The sequence below is a fragment of the Eucyclogobius newberryi genome, unplaced genomic scaffold (genome assembly GCF_026437365.1).
Source record: "Eucyclogobius newberryi isolate DKJ021-1_F unplaced genomic scaffold, fEucNew1.0.hap1 SCAF_18, whole genome shotgun sequence".
Lineage (NCBI taxonomy): Eukaryota > Metazoa > Chordata > Actinopteri > Gobiiformes > Gobiidae > Eucyclogobius > Eucyclogobius newberryi.
This window is the reverse complement of record NW_027315812.1, coordinates 14,713,882-14,732,348: the sequence shown is the minus strand read 5'-3', so window position 1 is coordinate 14,732,348 and position 18,467 is coordinate 14,713,882. Positions and strand designations below refer to the sequence as shown.

Genomic DNA, 18,467 nt, shown 5'->3' with positions numbered 1-18,467 from the left:
GACGAGCTAATTCTGTAACAGAACAACCAATAAGTCGGAATACTGCAAACTGATATTGCGGCACAAATTGAGAGACAAGCAGATTGTGGATCCTCAACCAGAAAAGTTAGCTAGTGGACCTTTAACTCACAATATCCAAATATACTTGTTATATTATCACACTTTCAGAAAAGAATGTACCCAAGATTGTTTATGCTGTTCCAGTACATTGCCAGAGGCAGTTTTTAAGGATTATGTCTGGGCCAAGTCACAAAGGGGCATAAGACACACAAATAGTTGAATTTAGTGAAGACTTCATGAGTATAAGACGTCTAAAGTGTTCTGTATCGTTTTAATTATTAGAAAAAGAGACTCAGAACCCTTCTTTTACCTATATGCAAACAATCCAAATCCAAAAGCACACATCAGTCTGTACACATCAGTGTACAGACTCTACCTATATACATGCTATAGCAACCACAGCCTTTGCTCTTACCTGGGGTCTTTCTGGATGGAGTCGATAGAAGGCGAGCGCTGCAAGCTTCCCTCGGGCGGCAGAGCTGGCCCTGACTTGCTGTAGGGCGATTCCACCACAGAGGGGCAGTACTGGAGGGTGCGGTATGGGTCCGCCACGTACGGATCTGAGCCGTAAACGTCGCCACTGCTCGCACTCGAGGTGTAGCCCGGCCCGACTGTGGCGTAATTGTTGGTCCCACGGCTGTAGTTTCCGGTCGCGTTGCCGTGGCTTCCTGTGCGCTGCAAGGGGGCGGAGTCCACACCGGGGGAGGAGGGAGCTAGGGGAGGATAGTAGGGAAAGAGGACATAACGTAAGGATTGGTCATGCACACGCTGGGTTTGGTCTGAGGATGGAAAGATGGATGGAAAGAGTTAAAAGAGGATATGAAAGGAGGAAAAGAGGATGTGAGACAGTAAACTGATTATTTGGCAATGCTGAGTGATTCCATTTATACAACGAGTTATTGGCGATATGCCCAGAATAAACAGTAACAATAAGGGTAGTCATTAAAAAAGGATTGCAGCAATAAACGGCTCAAATAAACCTAATGTGTTTGTTTAAGTCATTGTCAGGAAAACCAAAGATTGCAGATGCAAATTGAGTAAACAATGGTTAGGTAAACTCACACCTAAAGTAAACAAAGTAATTAGTTTGTGTACCATTATGTCATTTAAAGTGCATTCAACAGGTTCTTGTGTTTTTCTAATTACATAGTTTGGTTTTCAGTCAATAAGCGACCTTCCATCCAAAAATACGGGGACAATTTACACGCAATGGACACATTTTTTTCTAGAACACTTTTATTTTGTTAAAAATAAATGTGTTCTCAGTTATTATTATTTGTCAAATCATATATATTGTGTACAATAAGTAAGGCGCTGGTACAGCTGGCAGCCCGGTGTAAACGCTCTCTCTTCTTTCTCACACTTATTGTGCTTTATCTCCTATATTTTGTAAATATAGTTAGTATATTTTTTCTATTTTACTGTACGATAGGGACACGCGCTGGAATAGTTTTTTAATTCAACTGTTTTTGACTTTTTTCGGCTGGATTTGAGCGTTTTTCGTTGTGTTGTTGTGACGTGAGCTAGCTCCGAGTGAGCCCACCAGCCCCCCCCCCCCGCGCCCTCCGGCCGCCGCTAAAGTACGGCGTGTCGTCGGTACACGTTTATATACACGTTTATATGAAAGAGGAACTTCACGAACGATCGGGACACGCACTGGAATCGCTTTAAATTAACTTGTTTTGACTTTATTCGGCTGGATTGAGTGTTTTCGTCGTGTCGTTGCGATGTGTTTTGGCTCTGAGTCCCCCGGCTCCGGCCCCGCCCCCCGGCTCCGGCCCCGCCCCCCGGCCGGCGCCGTACCGCGTTTACACAAAGGAGGAACTCATGAAACTGCGGAGAACAGTCGTCTTACCCGGAGATCGTCACGTTATCCCGTCGCAATACTGACCTAACCTAATACTGATGTGCAATTCTGTCGTATGTGCAATTGCTGTTGGAATTCATGTGCAATTCATGTGCAATTACTGTGAAATTCATGTGCAATCGATGTGCTGTCGTGACACATATTCATGTGCAATTACTGTTGTGATCACATGCAATGGTATTTATTTATTTATTTGTCTATGGGATTTTTTATTTATTTATAGGAGATCTTCTACTGAAAGTGTTTTTCAGACTTCCTATAAGTGATCTGTTCTTCTGTATCTACCTCTGTATCTACCTGCGTTGCACCAATGAAATTTCCCCATGTGGGACAATAAAGGAATATCTTATCTTATCTTATCTTACTGTATATGGATGTTAGCCCTTTTTTCAATACTGTATGTCACATCTGCCGCCTATGTCCAACCAGGAAGTAACATTATAAACATCACCAAAGTTGTCAAACTGGGTAAAATTAGGCTTGTAACATCTTAAACTGCTTTACTGCTGGAAAAAACCTAGACAGTTTGGCAAAAGTGCAAATAGTAGTGCCTGTAAGTTTTTCCATTCAATTCAATTTATTTTTGTAATGCCCAAAATCACAACAACAGTTGCCTCTGAGGGCGACAGTGACAAACAGATTAAACAATGTCTGTGGGGACGAGACCCTGCCCTATCAAGTTGTAAATGCATTTAATTTCTTAGTACTTGCAGCATAGAATTGACAGGAAAACAAAAGCATGCTTACTCTCTTTATTTGTAAATTGATTTGAGATTTGTTGCAGGGTATCAGCTGGCTACAGGGTCACATTAGCTGCCACCCTCCTCCCCATTGTGTCTTAGCTGTGGATCGGTGATATATCAAGGTGTTAATGCGAGTCCAGGGTGCTCGTTGCTCTGGCTGTAAAAACACTGAGACAGCCGATGTGTGTGTGTGAAAGAAAGGCGGGCGTATCTCATCTGTCATTATCGGGCCAGAAAACACAAGTACACACATGCAAAAACAACATAAATATGCACTTAGCAGGACAAGCCGATAAATCACTCTTTTAAAATCAATACCAAAGGATTGACCATGGCTTTCACACAGGCCAACGTAAGCCTCGGTCCACAAAGGCCTTTAAACAAGAGAAGACACAGACACCACTAACACAACACTTACTCGAGAGGGAACACATTTGCACATTTCACAAGCCCCCACGTAGATAAATCCAAAATTAGCGATGGGAAAACTGTAGGTGTGGAGTGTCTCATTGTTACATGATCAACAAACTTGCTCTTTAGTGCCGCCTTGAGTGGTGGCATTTACTTGACCTTCTCAACCTTGTATTTAATCCTCCCCCTCCTCCTCCTCTTCAAGGACACAGCCTGAAAGTGCACACCTTTTTAGGGGGGCATAGCAGATTGAACCAATTACTAACAACTGGTTTTAATACAGCTATTTAAATTCTCCTCACCGACTCAGATAAACTTCATTAGTCAGCCCGGCGCCGTAAACTTCATTAGTCAGGCCACCAGAGGCACATGGAACCTCTTTAGATGATGTAACCGGCATTAGCATATTTTTATTTCTGAACACGTAAATCAGGTTAATAAAAATGCACTTGCCAGCCAGACGGAAAAACACTCAACTTCTCTGCCATGCAATGCCCACGAGGCTAAAGCTAGCTCTTGTATCAATGCCCCAAATTTGACACAGATGCAAGGAATTAGACAGGGTTAGAAATAGTGAATGAGGCTCTGAGAAAACAAGAAAGGCAGAATACTAGGACAATGTTGAAGACATGGGTACAGCAAGTGTCACAAGAAGATGTCTTGTCAAAGTCTATCTGTCTTTGTGAATGGCTCATTAACAAAAAGGGGTTTAGGCTAAAGTTGCCGACACCACTGTGCACGTGTCAAGAGGTTTGACACCAAATAGGGAAAAAGTATAAAAGCAAGAAGCTAGGAGAAGAGATCAAGAAAATGCACTGTCAATTATCCATCTATATAGTTACTGTGTGGATTGCAAGACACGGGTTCTTCTGGTATTGCCTATCAGAAGATTACAACTCAAAAAGATCCTCAAATTAGGGGCTGGCGATACGACAAAAAGAGCCTGGACATCAATTTCATCACACTTTCTGTAGACTTAATATCTTAATATTGCCTTTAGGTCAGTGGTTCTTAACCTTTTTGGAGCTACTGAACCCCATCAGTTTCATAAGCGCATTCACCGAACCCTTTTTAATTGGAAAAATAAAATAGATTTTTTCAAATTCAAAACATAAGTATATATTTTACTGGTGCACAAAATGAACTGTGCATCAACATCACTGTGTTCAAAGAACAATATGTTCACACAAAAACAAAAAAATAATAATGAATATTTACTGTAAATCAGTGTGACACTCTCATGTCATTTTCGCAACAAAGTCTGTTCCTTTTCTTAATTTTTATGTCCAGCATCCTCGAAAAGGATTGCTCGCAAATATATTATATTATAGTATAGTAGTTATAAAAGAGGACAAGGGAAATGGCCCCAGAGGCTGACCTTTTGGCCCTTTTGGGGCCAGGCTGGTGCAGTGTTTTAGCCCAGATATAAGGGCATTGATTCAGGCTAGTTTCTGGAGACTCTGGCCTGGTCCTTTTGGCTCTTTTGGGGCCAGGCTGGTGCCAAACTTAGCCCAGAAAGGAGGACTTTGATACAGGCTAGACTCCAGAGTCTGTTCCAAGGTCATTTTGGCCCTTTTGGGGCCAGGCCAGTGCAAAGAATTAGACAAAAAAAGGAGAGATTTGATATAGGATAGACTCTGGGGCAATTTTCCTGGTCCTTTTGGCCCTTTTGGGGCCAGACTAGTGACAAGTCTTCTCCCAAAGACTTTTTGCCCGGAAAGGTGGGCTTTGATTCAGTCTAAACTATTCATTAAGAAATCACGGGACGTATCATCACGACAGACGCAAGTCGACTACTGAGCGTACCAAATTCCCTGCAGCACAGATAGGCCAAGCGGGGCGTGTCATCACGTATCATATTGGAGGTCAAGTCAACCCCTGAGATTAACTCCCCCTCGTTCGATTGAACCCTGGTTAAAAACCATTGCTTTAGGCCCTAAAGTTTAGGGGTTAAATAAGGCAAGACACTGCTGGTGAATAGGGAAAAAATCTTAAATGTAGAAATATTCATTTGAATTTTTTCATCATATACTAAATACATATATAAATAAGGCATAGTAAATGTAAAAATGGCAAAAATAATTCACATTTTGAGAGATCCAAATCTGAAAATTAAATCTGAAAAACACATTTTGAGAAAGTCTTTGTAATTACATTATCCCATATCTATGAATGCAACAGGATCAAATGAAACAATAAAACCTCTTTAGATGGAGATTGGACGATGCTGTTTTTTCCAGCTGAAACGTTATATATGTCCAGAGCAAACAGACCAAAATGTAAAAATAGGAAAATAATAGTTTTGCCTGTGGAGCCTCGCCTTAGTCATACTTCAATATGACTGACCACCTGCTACTCGCTCACAACATGACAGAATCTGACCAATAGTGACTATCTGCTGCATTAAACAAACTATTAATAAATCACAATATGACAATTTCACCAGACAGTTTCATTGCAGATTCTCACATGAATCAGATCACAACTTGATTGTTATCATCATATTGTTCTCAAATGTTGCATGTTCCAATTATGTTTTTATTGTCTGGCTTAGTATTTAGCCACTTGCACCTTTTTATATGTTTGATTCTCTTCTCCATTCATTTCTTTCTCCTTTGCACTCCTTCTATTTTGCTCCTACCTTAACCAAATGGAGCCCTGCTGAAATATCATTTGCTAATGGTGTTCTCTGACTGATGACTTGACCTTTAAGGCCAATATTGCCTGGCAAAAATCATTGTGCGTGTTGACTTGTGCGTGTTGACTTGTGCGTGTTTCAGTTTGTGTATTCGTGGAGGCAAGTTGTATCGTCCTGATCAATCCTAAACGAGATAGCACACTGCAGCTAGAAAACAATAATACATGTTGCAGATAGAAAATAACCTTAGCGAAACAAAATTCTGACTTTCGTGATATCATTCTCGATGCAGACCTGTGCCAATTCACGAAATTTGAAGCAAATCATTGAAAGTGCCAACAAAGTCATGCATGGACCACTTGTGTCTGGAGCGCACTGGTTGTGATGGCGTGAAATTGTGTTTGAGGGAGAAGTAAACAGACGGGTGTGTCTTTGTAGTCCCCGGGTTTGGCGCACAGTAAACAAATCACGGCTGCGCTCCTGCTGGCAGATTAGCGGCGGGAAGGAAAAGTCTATTACTCATTTGACAGAGTGATACCTCTGCAATTAGCCGGCAAACTGAGGGCTCAGCGAGCTCGGAGATTAGGAAGACCTGCTTTCTATTGGAGGCATTATAATCAAAATGTAGATAAAATTGTGAATGTTGTTTAGTAAAAAAAATGCTACAAAAAGAGCTGATTAAAAATAGAAATGAGAAAAAGTTATACTGTTCAAAATAAGTTTCTGACGTTCACATTTGTCTGATAATTAAACCTCAATCAACACTTTTAAAGACAAGTTTTCGTGAATATTGTTATCGGAATACTGCTAAAAAATAATAATTGAGATTTAGTTAGTATCTTCCATCCCTATAACACATTGTATATCATTATATTTCATTTTAGTGGCCTTTTTTTGTCATATTCTAATTGATTTATGCATCATACTTGGGCTTGGCTTTTGATAGAGTTTGCTCAATTCGGTGTTTTACTTCTTCTTAAGAAAAACAAAAAGGGAAATTTAAAAAAGGTCAAAAGTAACTCTTTGTTTGGCTGAGGCTTTGAAGCGAAGCCAACACAACTTTCTACTATGGCAGAATGAGTGAAAAGGGTGGAAATATGTGTGAAATGTTGCGTAAGAGCTAATAGTTAAATTTAAGAACTACACTTAATTCTCTAATTAGTATTCCAGCTTTAATTCTATTTTATTCAAAGATGTTTCCCAGACTAGCGTTCATAGTTTATGGGTTCGGCTCCATGTTGCCAGATCCCTTTGTTCTTCTGGATCGGAGTAGACAACTTTAGGCCATATTAAATTTGATGACCGGCCCAATCTCTTCAGATCTTGTATGCTAAACAGGGATGGGCCTGGTTAGTACTGATGCCAGGTGCCACAGTGGGACGATAATACATACTGCCATTGTGTCCTTGGGCAAGGCACCCAAATTGCCTTCAGTGTCCATGTATGCTAATGTTTGATAGAGAGTAAATGCAGGGGACAACGGGTGGAAATGAACCGATGGCTGGAATGTGTATTAGGGCTGTGCTCAGTCGATATCGTGATATATCGTGACACAATTAAACAACATAAAGTCATTAGACATTTCTGAGATCTACACTTCAGAACATACAAACTGCTGATCCCGAGGAGCTGAAAATGTGACTTAATCATAGTACAGTTGTATTCTGATATTGAGGACAGTGTGAACATGAGATTCTGATGCATTTTCTTAATCAAAACATAATTTTAGTAAAGTTTTAACACCGGTTTTAAGGGATGTCTAGGAATCAGGACACGTATTGTATCAAGTTCTGTGTATCGGGATTCGTATCTTATCATGGACCATGTAACGCAGGCATGTCCAAACTACGGCCCGGGGGCCAAATGCGGCCCTCAGACCAATTTTTGTTGGCCCTCCGGCTTCCTGCTAAGTTGGTCTAAACAACAAAAAGTAGTACTACAAGCATTTTGATGTTATACCGACCTAATATTAATGTTCCAAGTCTTACTAAAGGTGTGGAGGCATCGAAACTATGTCTAATACAAAATCCAATTCGACAAGTTTGACATAATCGGTTTGTTTGAGGCCCTCTGCTCCGTATAGGTTTCAAAACGCGGCCCCCGGAGAAAAAAGTTTGGACACCCCTGAGTAACAGGATACGTATTGTGAGGTACTAGGCAATACCCAGCCCTAATGTGTATCATGTATGTTAGTTAACATGCATTATCCCAACCACATAAACAAATAATAATACTCTTGGATAACCAGAAGTGCTTTATCATTTTGTGAAATCTGGCCAAGAATCATCGCTCTCATCTTGTGCTCTGTGCCCTGCTTTGCCCCCGAAGTTTACCACAGCCATCCTCCCCCGCATTGTTTTATCAGCCTCTCTTCCAATCACTTCTCCTCTATCTCTGTCAGTCCTGCTCCCTTTATCACGGCTTTGGCCTTTCCCTTTCCACCAAGACTTCATTACACCTCTCTCCAGATGAGTCTCTCTTCGTCTCTTAACACATCCATCTTTTTTTTGCCTACCTCTTCTTTTGAAATCCTCTCCTTTCAGCCGTTTCGGCTCTTTTTTTTTGCCCCATCATCCATTCATTTCATGTTTTTTGCTCTGCCTTTTTTCTGTATCTGTCTGTCTCTCCCGCTCTCCCTCTATTGTGGTTGTAGTCGACTATCTGATCACAGTTGAGGACAAGTCCTTTCTCTCGACACGCTTGGGCGCTCAGCACGATTACACAAAACCCCTTTAGTACACTGACTTGCAAACACAAACCGCTCTGCACAAACCATGAGTTCGTCAAGAGTGATTGACAGAGGAAACCTGCTTAGCTGTGAGACATCTTTTCTCTTTTAAGGTCATACAAAATGATGCAACCTTGCCCGGAGCGGCTGAAGCCTAGACACACGTAACATGCGGGTGTTGGATGTGGAGGAGAAGAAGGATTAGTTTCTGTTTATCCCGAGGAGAGCCTCCAAGCCAACACACGCAGCTCTTGATGTTCCTGAGCTGGAGGCAGTGGATTGCTAGTATGCAATAAAACACACAAATACACACTTCTAGGATCAAATACATGGAGAGTTGCATTCTGGGAGCTGTAGGACCCGTGTCTCTATAAGCCAAAGTGCTACGCCTTTCTGCCACTTCAGCCACAGCGGGAGATGTGGACTAAGTGTTTATGCTGAGAAGAACAATACTAGATGTCTGAGAATAATTAATTGCTTTTTATATGACAGAAATGTGATTCTACTGTATTATTACACATGAATTAACTATGATATGATATAGGATTGACACTTTATATACAGTAACAAAACACTTTCTATAGAGGAATACAAAAAACAACAACGGATTAACTTCAAATGAGCTGAATCATGGCATCTCTGATAAATGTACAAGACTTGCACTGGAAGAAATAAAAACACAGTACAGCAACAAAACATGCACAAAGATAATCTGTAGATCACCAAATGAATAATACAGTCTTAAACAGAAGATGTTAATGTTTGCTTTTTACACAGTGGATAAACACAGTCAATATTGTACTGCTGGTTTCAAATATTATATCAGTGTTATCTCTAAGGACTAAGCAAATGAATGTTTCTTTCTGGGGTTATGAATTCATTATTGCTGATAAAACAACACATATGCAAATGATATCAAGTGAGACAGCATGGGAAAAGTATGTATGCACATTCCGTATCTCTCTGTGTTTTTGTGTGTGTATTTAATGCTTATTGTGTGAATAGGGGCAGGGGTCTCACTGGCACTAAGCTAACTTAAACCCACATTTCGTTAAATGCCATATGTTTTCACATGGGAGGGCATTTGTGCTGACGTCTGAAAGTAAGTAGTTTTGAACTGGTAATTAAAGTTTTTCTTGGCTTCAGCAAAAGCTGTATTATGAGAGTGTGTTTAAGCCTAACTACATGAGCAGGTCACTTGGATTTTTACAGAAAGCTGAATTATACTTTAAGCCAAACTGCAGCAACTCTGGAAGATCTAATGCTAAATTTCACAGCCTTATCACTTTTTTCAGTGATAAAAGTAAATTACACTAAGTGCAGCCAATAACCCATCTAAAACAGTGTGCTGTTTGAAATACACCAGGGTCATTAATGGAGAAGCAAGACCAAAGGTCAAGCTGCAATTGATCTGAACAAAACAAAACTACTCTAACCTCGCCAGGGCTCCAGAGTGCAACAAGTTTGGTTGACCCTTCCATTACTAACTGTGTCAAAACAAAAGAGTGACCGTAGGCTCTTTTCCCTTCAAGGCAACTGCTGTTGTGATTTTGGATGTTAAAAGGAAATTCATTGAATTGAAATTCTTAGAATGTTTATCAACCAAAGCGTTGCAGACGGGGGTCTGTTTGGCTTAGAATAGCACAAAACGTATAATTTCACCATTTCTAACGTGAAAAAGAGAGTGGTTTCAAAAAATTATATGTTAGATAGATATGCTGCTTTAAATTTAGATTATTTCCTTGTTTGAATAATATTACATGATTCGGTTCTTTGTTTGATTGGACCTTGGTAATGTCAGGATTTTGGTTTTGCTTTGAAAGTAGTTGCTTGGAAAGAGTATAAGATAATCCTTTATTGTCCACACATATAGTTTGAAGATCTGAGGGCAAAGTTATGATTTAAAGATTAAATTGGATTCATTTTACTACAGTGGGTGATGGTGAATTTAGACTTTTACAGATAATGGCCCTGAATTGCCGCTCTGTTCCATAAAAACATCAAAATCTCAAAATAGCAACATTTAAAGCAATTAAATGGGACTAAACCTAAAATGTAATGTACCAATAGAAAACAAGTTGCATACAAGCAAACTTCTCCACTTTACTTAAAGGTGCCATAACATGCTTTTTTTCACGTTTCGTAGTCTATCCTAAGTGTATAATTGATAATAATAAGTGTTGTGCAACACCCTTAACATAATAGTTAAGAAATATCACCCAGACCTTGGACCCCCTCACCAACCCAGAAATGCAGACGGCTTGGTTTGATATTCGCCCCCACCCTTGCGAAGAGTGATCTGGCTCCCCCGCCCAACCCGTGACGTAGTCTCAGAGCGTGTGTGCCCCACAGCTGTCTGCTCCGCGGTGCACCGCTCCGCGCGAGTGAGTGAGAAAGAGTCTACTTTGAGACTAAATGGATGGTGACGCGTGCCTGTGGTTATGACGCGGTCTTGCATCCACCGCCCGTCAGTTTGGAGATTCGAGGAAAGGAGAGAGTCTGTAATATAGCTAAATACTGCGGGAATCAATCAAAAAACACTCTGGGTACATATATGAAGCACAAATAGCAATGTAAGAAGGTTAAAAGCTCTGAAAAGTCGATTTTGCATGTTATGGGACCTTTAAAGTTGAGATTTTAAGGCCATATTTCAATGACAATTTTAAAAAACAATAGATTAAATAACACATGTGTAGAATATAGATTAAATCAATATTTTCTGTAGTTGCTGAACTCCCTTTGCATTTAGACACATCATATCAAAGCCACTTTCCTCAGCCTTTCCCCTTTCCTTCAACCACTTGATTAGGTGTCACTTTCAAGCCTCCACTGCTGAAAATTCATCCTCATGTCAACAACGTATACTGTACTGTAGTAAGTATCTGGAGACAGTATAATATAGCACCAACAAGCTGCTGTAGATTCCACTTCACAACACCATTTACACGGTGTAACTGCCAGCACTGTAATCCCAAATCGGAGTTCCTTGCAGACTCATCTTGCCATCTAGATATGCAACACTAGCACTATCTACCATATGTGCAATACTCAGTTACTATATTGCTTATTATAAAAGGTTTTTTTGGAATAGATGTTGTTTCAAGGATTTCGAGACAGGCTTAAAAACATACTGCACATTGTTAGACTAAATAACGCTCCTTATCAACAGAGATAGCTCAGATAAGGCTAGCCAGTGCCTCTGACAAATAGCCATTGCAGTGAATCTAACCATTCGCCCTGTCACCTCCTGAGCCACATGCTCAACCTGATGTTACGCTATTAAAAAGAAAAAGTGCCACATCTTTCAGAGCTGCTGTAATTCCTACCGCCCAGTGCCATTAATTTAGCCCAGCTTTGGTGACATTAGGAGGAGAATGTGAGAGAGAAATGGTGGGAGAAAAGCTGGAGCAGGCACAAGGAAACCACAGTGGAGTAGGTCAAGGAGGAACGAGGAGAGAAGGATGTTAACGGAGAAATTAAAAAATACAAGAATTAGGCTAGGGATTAAAAAGAGAGTGGAATAAGAACATCTTTGTCTGCCAAAACTAATCCCATGTGCCAAATCTTTAGTGGACTGTCACAAAATATTACTACTAGAAATTTACCTCAGTATTTGTATTTATTTATTTCTTATTTTTCAGGAGGGAGACACAGTCCTAAAATCACATCAGCAGCAAGTGGAAAGAAGGAGCAATATAGCGTTAGCAGTATTAGCAATAGTACAGTCGTCGTAGTAGTAAAAGTATTAGTAAATAGCAATTAGAAGCGGTCATCACTTTTGCTCATATTTGTTTACTATGACTGAAAGGATTTTTCTTTGCACTCTTCTCTTTTATGACTTAAATTGTTTTTAATTAGTTAATTTTATTGCATTTCTGTTTCTGTCATTTCTTTGTGATTTGTGATTCTTTGTGATGCATTTTTCCTGCTGTGTGAAGCACTTTGAATTGCCTTGTGTATGAAATGTGCTCTACAAATAAACTTGCCTTGCCTTGCCTACTTGTGTTGCATTTGAGTAGTATTTTGCACTGACAGTAGTTTCACAGCGGTAAACACAGATTTGTACTACTAGTATTAATATTCTCCCCAGGTTTTTTCTCGCTGTGATTCCTCATTGCCGGGTTGTGTTTGGAGACGCTGTGACCATGCTGGAATAATCGCTTGAAATAGGCCGCATTAACCTGCAGTCCTCTGGGGCGTTGGCCTGGTTTAATCCAACACTGCATATCAGCCTGGATGCAGAGGCTGAAGACACTCAGGAGTTCAAGCTAAATGCTACTGGGCCGTGCAGCGGCCAAGTGCAGAAGGAAATGTTGTATTGAATAGAGCAGCTCCATAGGCTTTGATGTGCAATTATTAACAACTGTTATACACAAATGTGGGGTAATGTTGTGAATTTGAGGGTTTTGTGATCCAAAACGCACATGACATCGAAGGCATGCCAACGTAAAACACTGGTACTGTACCTTCTTTCTGCGGATTAATGTTTATGTGGATGGATATCTACTACGTTATTTAACCTTAACTAAAAACACATTTAAATTTGTTGTAAACGGTCCCTGATGAAGTATTTTAGTATAAATATTAGACTAAAAAAAGGGGTGAGTTTATTCTTAATATTATGTTTCATTATTATGATTCAATTTGCATACTTTCATTCATTCATATGGCTTGATGTTAGAAACAGGACCATTGACTTCCTGTTTAAAACTGCAAAAGCACATTTGAGTAAGATAATGATGAGGAAACACTGTAATAAAGTGGTTAAAAGCGATTACAAGGTTGATTTAGCCAAAAATGTCCCTTTTCAGCCAATGTTTCAAAATCAGTCAGTCCAGCTATTTATTTGATTCAACAATTTATGGGGGCAAAACTAAGAAAACAAAGAAAAAGATTATACTATCCCAAATGCTATATTAAAAACATGCATGGATGAAAACATGTTGTGACAAGAGGCTGTGCTGCATCATTTTGTTTACTTATCCTTCCCTCAAGACACTAAACAGGATAAGATATTGTGTTCATAGTTGTATACATTCAAATGACCACAACTTACTCAAATATTATCAGATCTACATGAGTGAGACATCATTGGAAAGCTTTGAATTCACACTTTCAGAATAACATTTTGAGTGAATAACACAAAATGTCTCCGGGTAGACATGTAACTGGTTTAGCCACGGTCAGTCACATATTTACTCTGTCCAACATTTGTTCAACCTGGTCCTCCATAACTGGGTCACAATTACAGCATTTATAAAACCAGCGTGTGTACAATTATAGCAGCCACTTAAATTGCTTTTGTTGCAACACGACAGCCTTTTTCATAGTTAAGTGCTCGATTAAGTAATGTGATGTTACATGGTCCACAAGCGCGTTCATTTTACAGCGAGTGCTTGTCTTAAATTGGCTTTAAATTAGCAGTGCATCACATAAAGAGCGTCATGTGGTAACCTTTCAGATTATAAAGTGAAATAGTTACATAAACATCTTTGTGCTGTGTTCATCAAAGGAATGACTTATAGTTTTAATTATATTGATCCCTGCCAACTTAATTAACCAATAATACAGGCCTGCCAATGCCAAGAAAAGCCACTATGACATAATTAATGACTCACACTCGCCATGTCAGCACAGTGCTTATCAGTCCATTATGTGCTTTCAATTTGTGCAATATTAGACAATCCCCTTTCAAGGCACATGTTATTCACAACCTTAAGCCTACAGCAATACCTTTACATTTGAAGTCTTAGCACAGGAGATTTATTACAGTTATTTTGTATGCTAATTTGAGACTGAAAGAGAGAAGCATTCCAGTATTTTGGAGCACATTTACCCGAAAATGTAGTATAATCAATAACCTAAAAGATAAGTGTAAACAAGTGGAGGTATTGCAGTAATTGTATCCAATATAATCCAATTTAAGTTTTGTTTCTGTTACTGCATTGCTTTTCATCTGCGCGCCTTTAAAAGCAAACACAATGGAGGGTAAAGTGTAGATAACATTGGATCCTGGCTTAATATAGTACGTGTGGTTTATTATATTTGATTTATTCCTGCAAGCAAAGTCAATCTTATCAGCGTATGCATTGCCCGTGATTTCACAAGTTAACAAAAAGCAAAGGCAATGACCCCAAACTCACAAATGTGCTTCAATAGCTTCTGCTGCAGAGCGCTCCCAGACAAATCACATAAAGTGAATCCAAGTGATCCAGTCCATTTTTGTAAGTATTTTAGGCCCAATCCCAATCCTCATATACCTGTATCCCCACCCCATAGCCCTCGGAGATCAGACAACCCTCGTTCGGTTCTCTGGTAATTTTTCATTTAAAGCAAGGCAAGAAATATGTGGCATTATTATTATGTCTAATCAATTAACCTATATAATGGTGATTACTATATTGATAAGTAAACAATGCTTGTGGACTTCTGCAGACTGATGCTGTAGTTATAGAATGCTTTTATTTGTGTGTTTTAAACATAGACTTTGTAAATTTTGTATCTATTATATTGAAAATAAGCAGTGCAAATGGATAAGTTGACGACGTGCTTATCAAAGTGACAGGTAGTGTTCAACGGGAAAGAAACTGTTCTAGTGGCGAGTGTTCTGGTCCAAATGGACCGTAGCCTCCTGCCCGAGGGGAGTGGCTCAAATAGTCCGTGTCCAGAGCGAGAGGGGTCAGTGGGCTCCATCTCTGCTTCATCGCTATGTCTCCTCTGTGTGTGCGTCTGTGTTGGATCGCTGCCTCTCTCGCTTAGACCGCTGCAGACCCCGGGCACACAGTGGCCCCACAGCGGGTAGAGAGAGGCTGTCTCCCTGCTCTACATCACATGTCCCGTACATCACATGTCCCGTACATCACATGTATCGTACATCACATGTCCCGTACATCACATGTCCCGTGCATCACATGTCCCGTGCATCACATGTCCCGTACATCACATGTATCGTGCATCACATGTCCCGTGCATCACATGTCCCGTACATCACATGTCCCGTACATCACATGTCCCGTGCATCACATGTCCCGTACATCACATGTATCGTGCATCACATGTCCCGTACATCACATGTCTCGTACATCACATGTCCCGTGCATCACATGTCCCGTACATCACATGTATCGTACATCACATGTCCCGTACATCACATGTCCCGTACATCACATGTCTCGTACATCACATGTCCCGTACATCACATGTTCCGTGCATCACATGTCCCGTACATCACATGTATCGTACATCACATGTATCGTACATCACATGTCCCGTACATCACATGTCCCGTACATCACATGTATCGTACATCACATGTCCCGTACATCACATGTCCCGTACATCACATGTCCCGTACATCACATGTCCCGTACATCACATGTCCCGTACATCACATGTCTCGTACATCACATGTCTCGTACATCACATGTTCCGTGCATCACATGTCCCGTACATCACATGTCTCGTACATCACATGTCTCGTACATCACATGTTCCGTGCATCACATGTCCCGTACATCACATGTCCCGTACATCACATGTCCCGTACATCACATGTATCGTACATCACATGTCCCGTACATCACATGTCCCGTGCATCACATGTCCCGTACATCACATGTCCCGTACATCACATGTATCGTACATCACATGTCCCGTACATCACATGTCCCGTGCATCACATGTCCCGTACATCACATGTATCGTACATCACATGTCCCGTACATTACATGCATCGTACATCACATGTCCCGTACATCACATGTCCCGTGCATCACATGTCCCGTTCATCACATGTCCCGTACATCTCATGTCCCGTACATCACATGTCCCGTACATCACATGTATCGTACATCACATGTCCCGTACATCACATGTCCCGTACATCACATGTATCGTACATCACATGTCCCGTACATCACATGTCCCGTACATCACATGTCCCGTACATCACATGTCCCGTGCATCACATGTCCCGTACATCACATGTATCGTACATCACATGTCCCGTACATCACATGTCCCGTGCATCACATGTCTCGTACATCACATGTCCCGTACATCACATGTATCGTACATCAAATGTCCCGTACATCACATGTCCCGTACATCACATGTCCCGTGCATCACATGTCCCGTACATCACATGTATCGTACATCACATGTCCCGTACATCACATGTATCGTACATCAAATGTCCCGTACATCACATGTATCGTACATTAAATGTCCGTACATCACATGTATCGTACATCACATGTATCGTACATCAAATGTCCCGTACATCACATGTATCGTACATCAAATGTCCCGTACATCACATGTATCGTACATCACATGTCCCGTACATCACATATATCGTACATCACATGTCCCGTACCGCGGAACTTAGGTCTATCACTCTGTTGGATCACATTTATAGTCCAGTGGAGCAGAACATGTGGACTAAGGTGTGCGCTGTGGTGAAAGTTCCTGAAGAGATGATGATGCGAAACATACATTTGCAGATTGCAGTGGATCACAGCAAATAAAAACTGTCAAACTTCAGCAGACTGATGAGCAATTGTATAACTTTATAAAAACAAGTGCTTATTACCGGTAGTTACTTCTGTGAGTTTGTTGTAGTGAAACTCCTCCTTTGCCTGAAGTGTGCATCTGGATTTGTTTGTGTAGCCCTTTGACTTGCACTATCCCTCACTGCTAAAGAATTATGACACACCCATTTGTCTCTCCTGAACACGCAAAATGAGGTGTAAGACTAAGGCGAAGGGCTAAAGGGTAGAATTGGAATTGGGCCTAAGTCAAATGCGGGTCGACAGTTGCATATTTTATGTATTTTTTGCACGTAACAGTGCCGAGAACTAAGACTCTATAATCCCCTGAGTCCCTATTTAGTCAGAGGAACCCCCAGTCTCCCTTGATTGCATTCACACAGCAAAAGTGTTTATACTATGTATATGTACTTTTGTCACCAGAAGGTTCCTGACTAAAAAGTACCTTTCCCTGAGCAGAAGCTAAAAAAGTCCCCGGAGTGTGTTTCAGGTCCCTAATTCCTACTCAAATCCACATCAAATAGGGAGTTGAACTAAAAAAATAATAAGATAGCGTAACAAATGTTGGTATGTAACTCTCAGTATAGCTTGAAAGACATATGAAGCCTTACCTGTATTGTTGCGGTAGGGGCCAGAGTCAGGCCCCTGGCTCTGGCTCAGACTCCTCATAGGCCCTTTGTTGTGGTACACACGCTCTTCATAGATGGGGTCTATGTGGTGTTCTGGGGAGCCTAAAGGCCGAAGAGGCTCCTGACTGTGTTGACTGCTGTAAGAGCCACGAGAACCTGGAGGAAACAATGGGATAAGTCTGATCAATGATTGGAAGGGTAATCTAGGACAGGCTTGGAAAGTGAAATATTGTGAAATCCAATTATTTTCCTGTCTGCATCAAAATATCAAGGCAGAAAACTAAATAAAATGTAGAAGCATAATGGACAGCATGAGAGTAAAAGAGAGAGCTGCCACAATGTCTCTTTGTAGAATCCCAGTGGAAAACAATGCTGGTCGTCAGCTCTAAAATAATGAGATGTCGTCTATCCCCTTTGCTCTGTGTTGGCAACAGTCCCAGATCCAGGGTGAGAAAGCAATGACATTACAGCGGTGTAGAGCAGTCTATGTATGATACAGGGACCTAAGGAGAGAATCCAAATTAAATAGGGACAATATAAACATTTAAGGTGACACAGACGCCAAGTCAAGGTGTCAAGCTAAGGTATCATAAGACGTTAGTTCTTGTCCAGTAGTGATAGTGGCGTGCTTACAATTTACTATGTTCAGACAAAGGGGTAAAAAGTGCAGTGCTTCAAGAGTCATTCTAAGCTCAGCGTGTATCCACCATCAACTTAACACGCTCTAAAACCCTTCAACCCGTCGGATCTTATCAGAAATCAATGCATGTGAGGCCGGCTTTCTGCAAGGCCAAGGCTACACCACTGTTTGGAAAAAGTAGGGTTAAAACGAGAGCAATGCA

General features: G+C 40.8%; 1 protein-coding gene across 3 annotated transcripts in view; it reads right to left on the bottom strand.

Moving 5' to 3' along the window:
• The window catches only part of ctnnd2a (catenin (cadherin-associated protein), delta 2a), a 233,044-nt gene that overhangs the window by 102,617 nt on the left and 111,960 nt on the right, over nt 1-18,467 (bottom strand). For 2 of the 3 annotated variants that reach the window (XM_072450621.1, XM_072450624.1), the window contains exons 11-12: nt 17,608-17,781; nt 476-839 (exon numbers count right to left, since the gene is read on the bottom strand). In XM_072450621.1, the coding sequence (XP_072306722.1) occupies nt 476-839; nt 17,608-17,781 (538 nt within the window). The remainder of the gene's footprint in view (nt 1-475; nt 840-17,607; nt 17,782-18,467) is intronic. The other variant, XM_072450622.1, reaches the window with a different exon arrangement.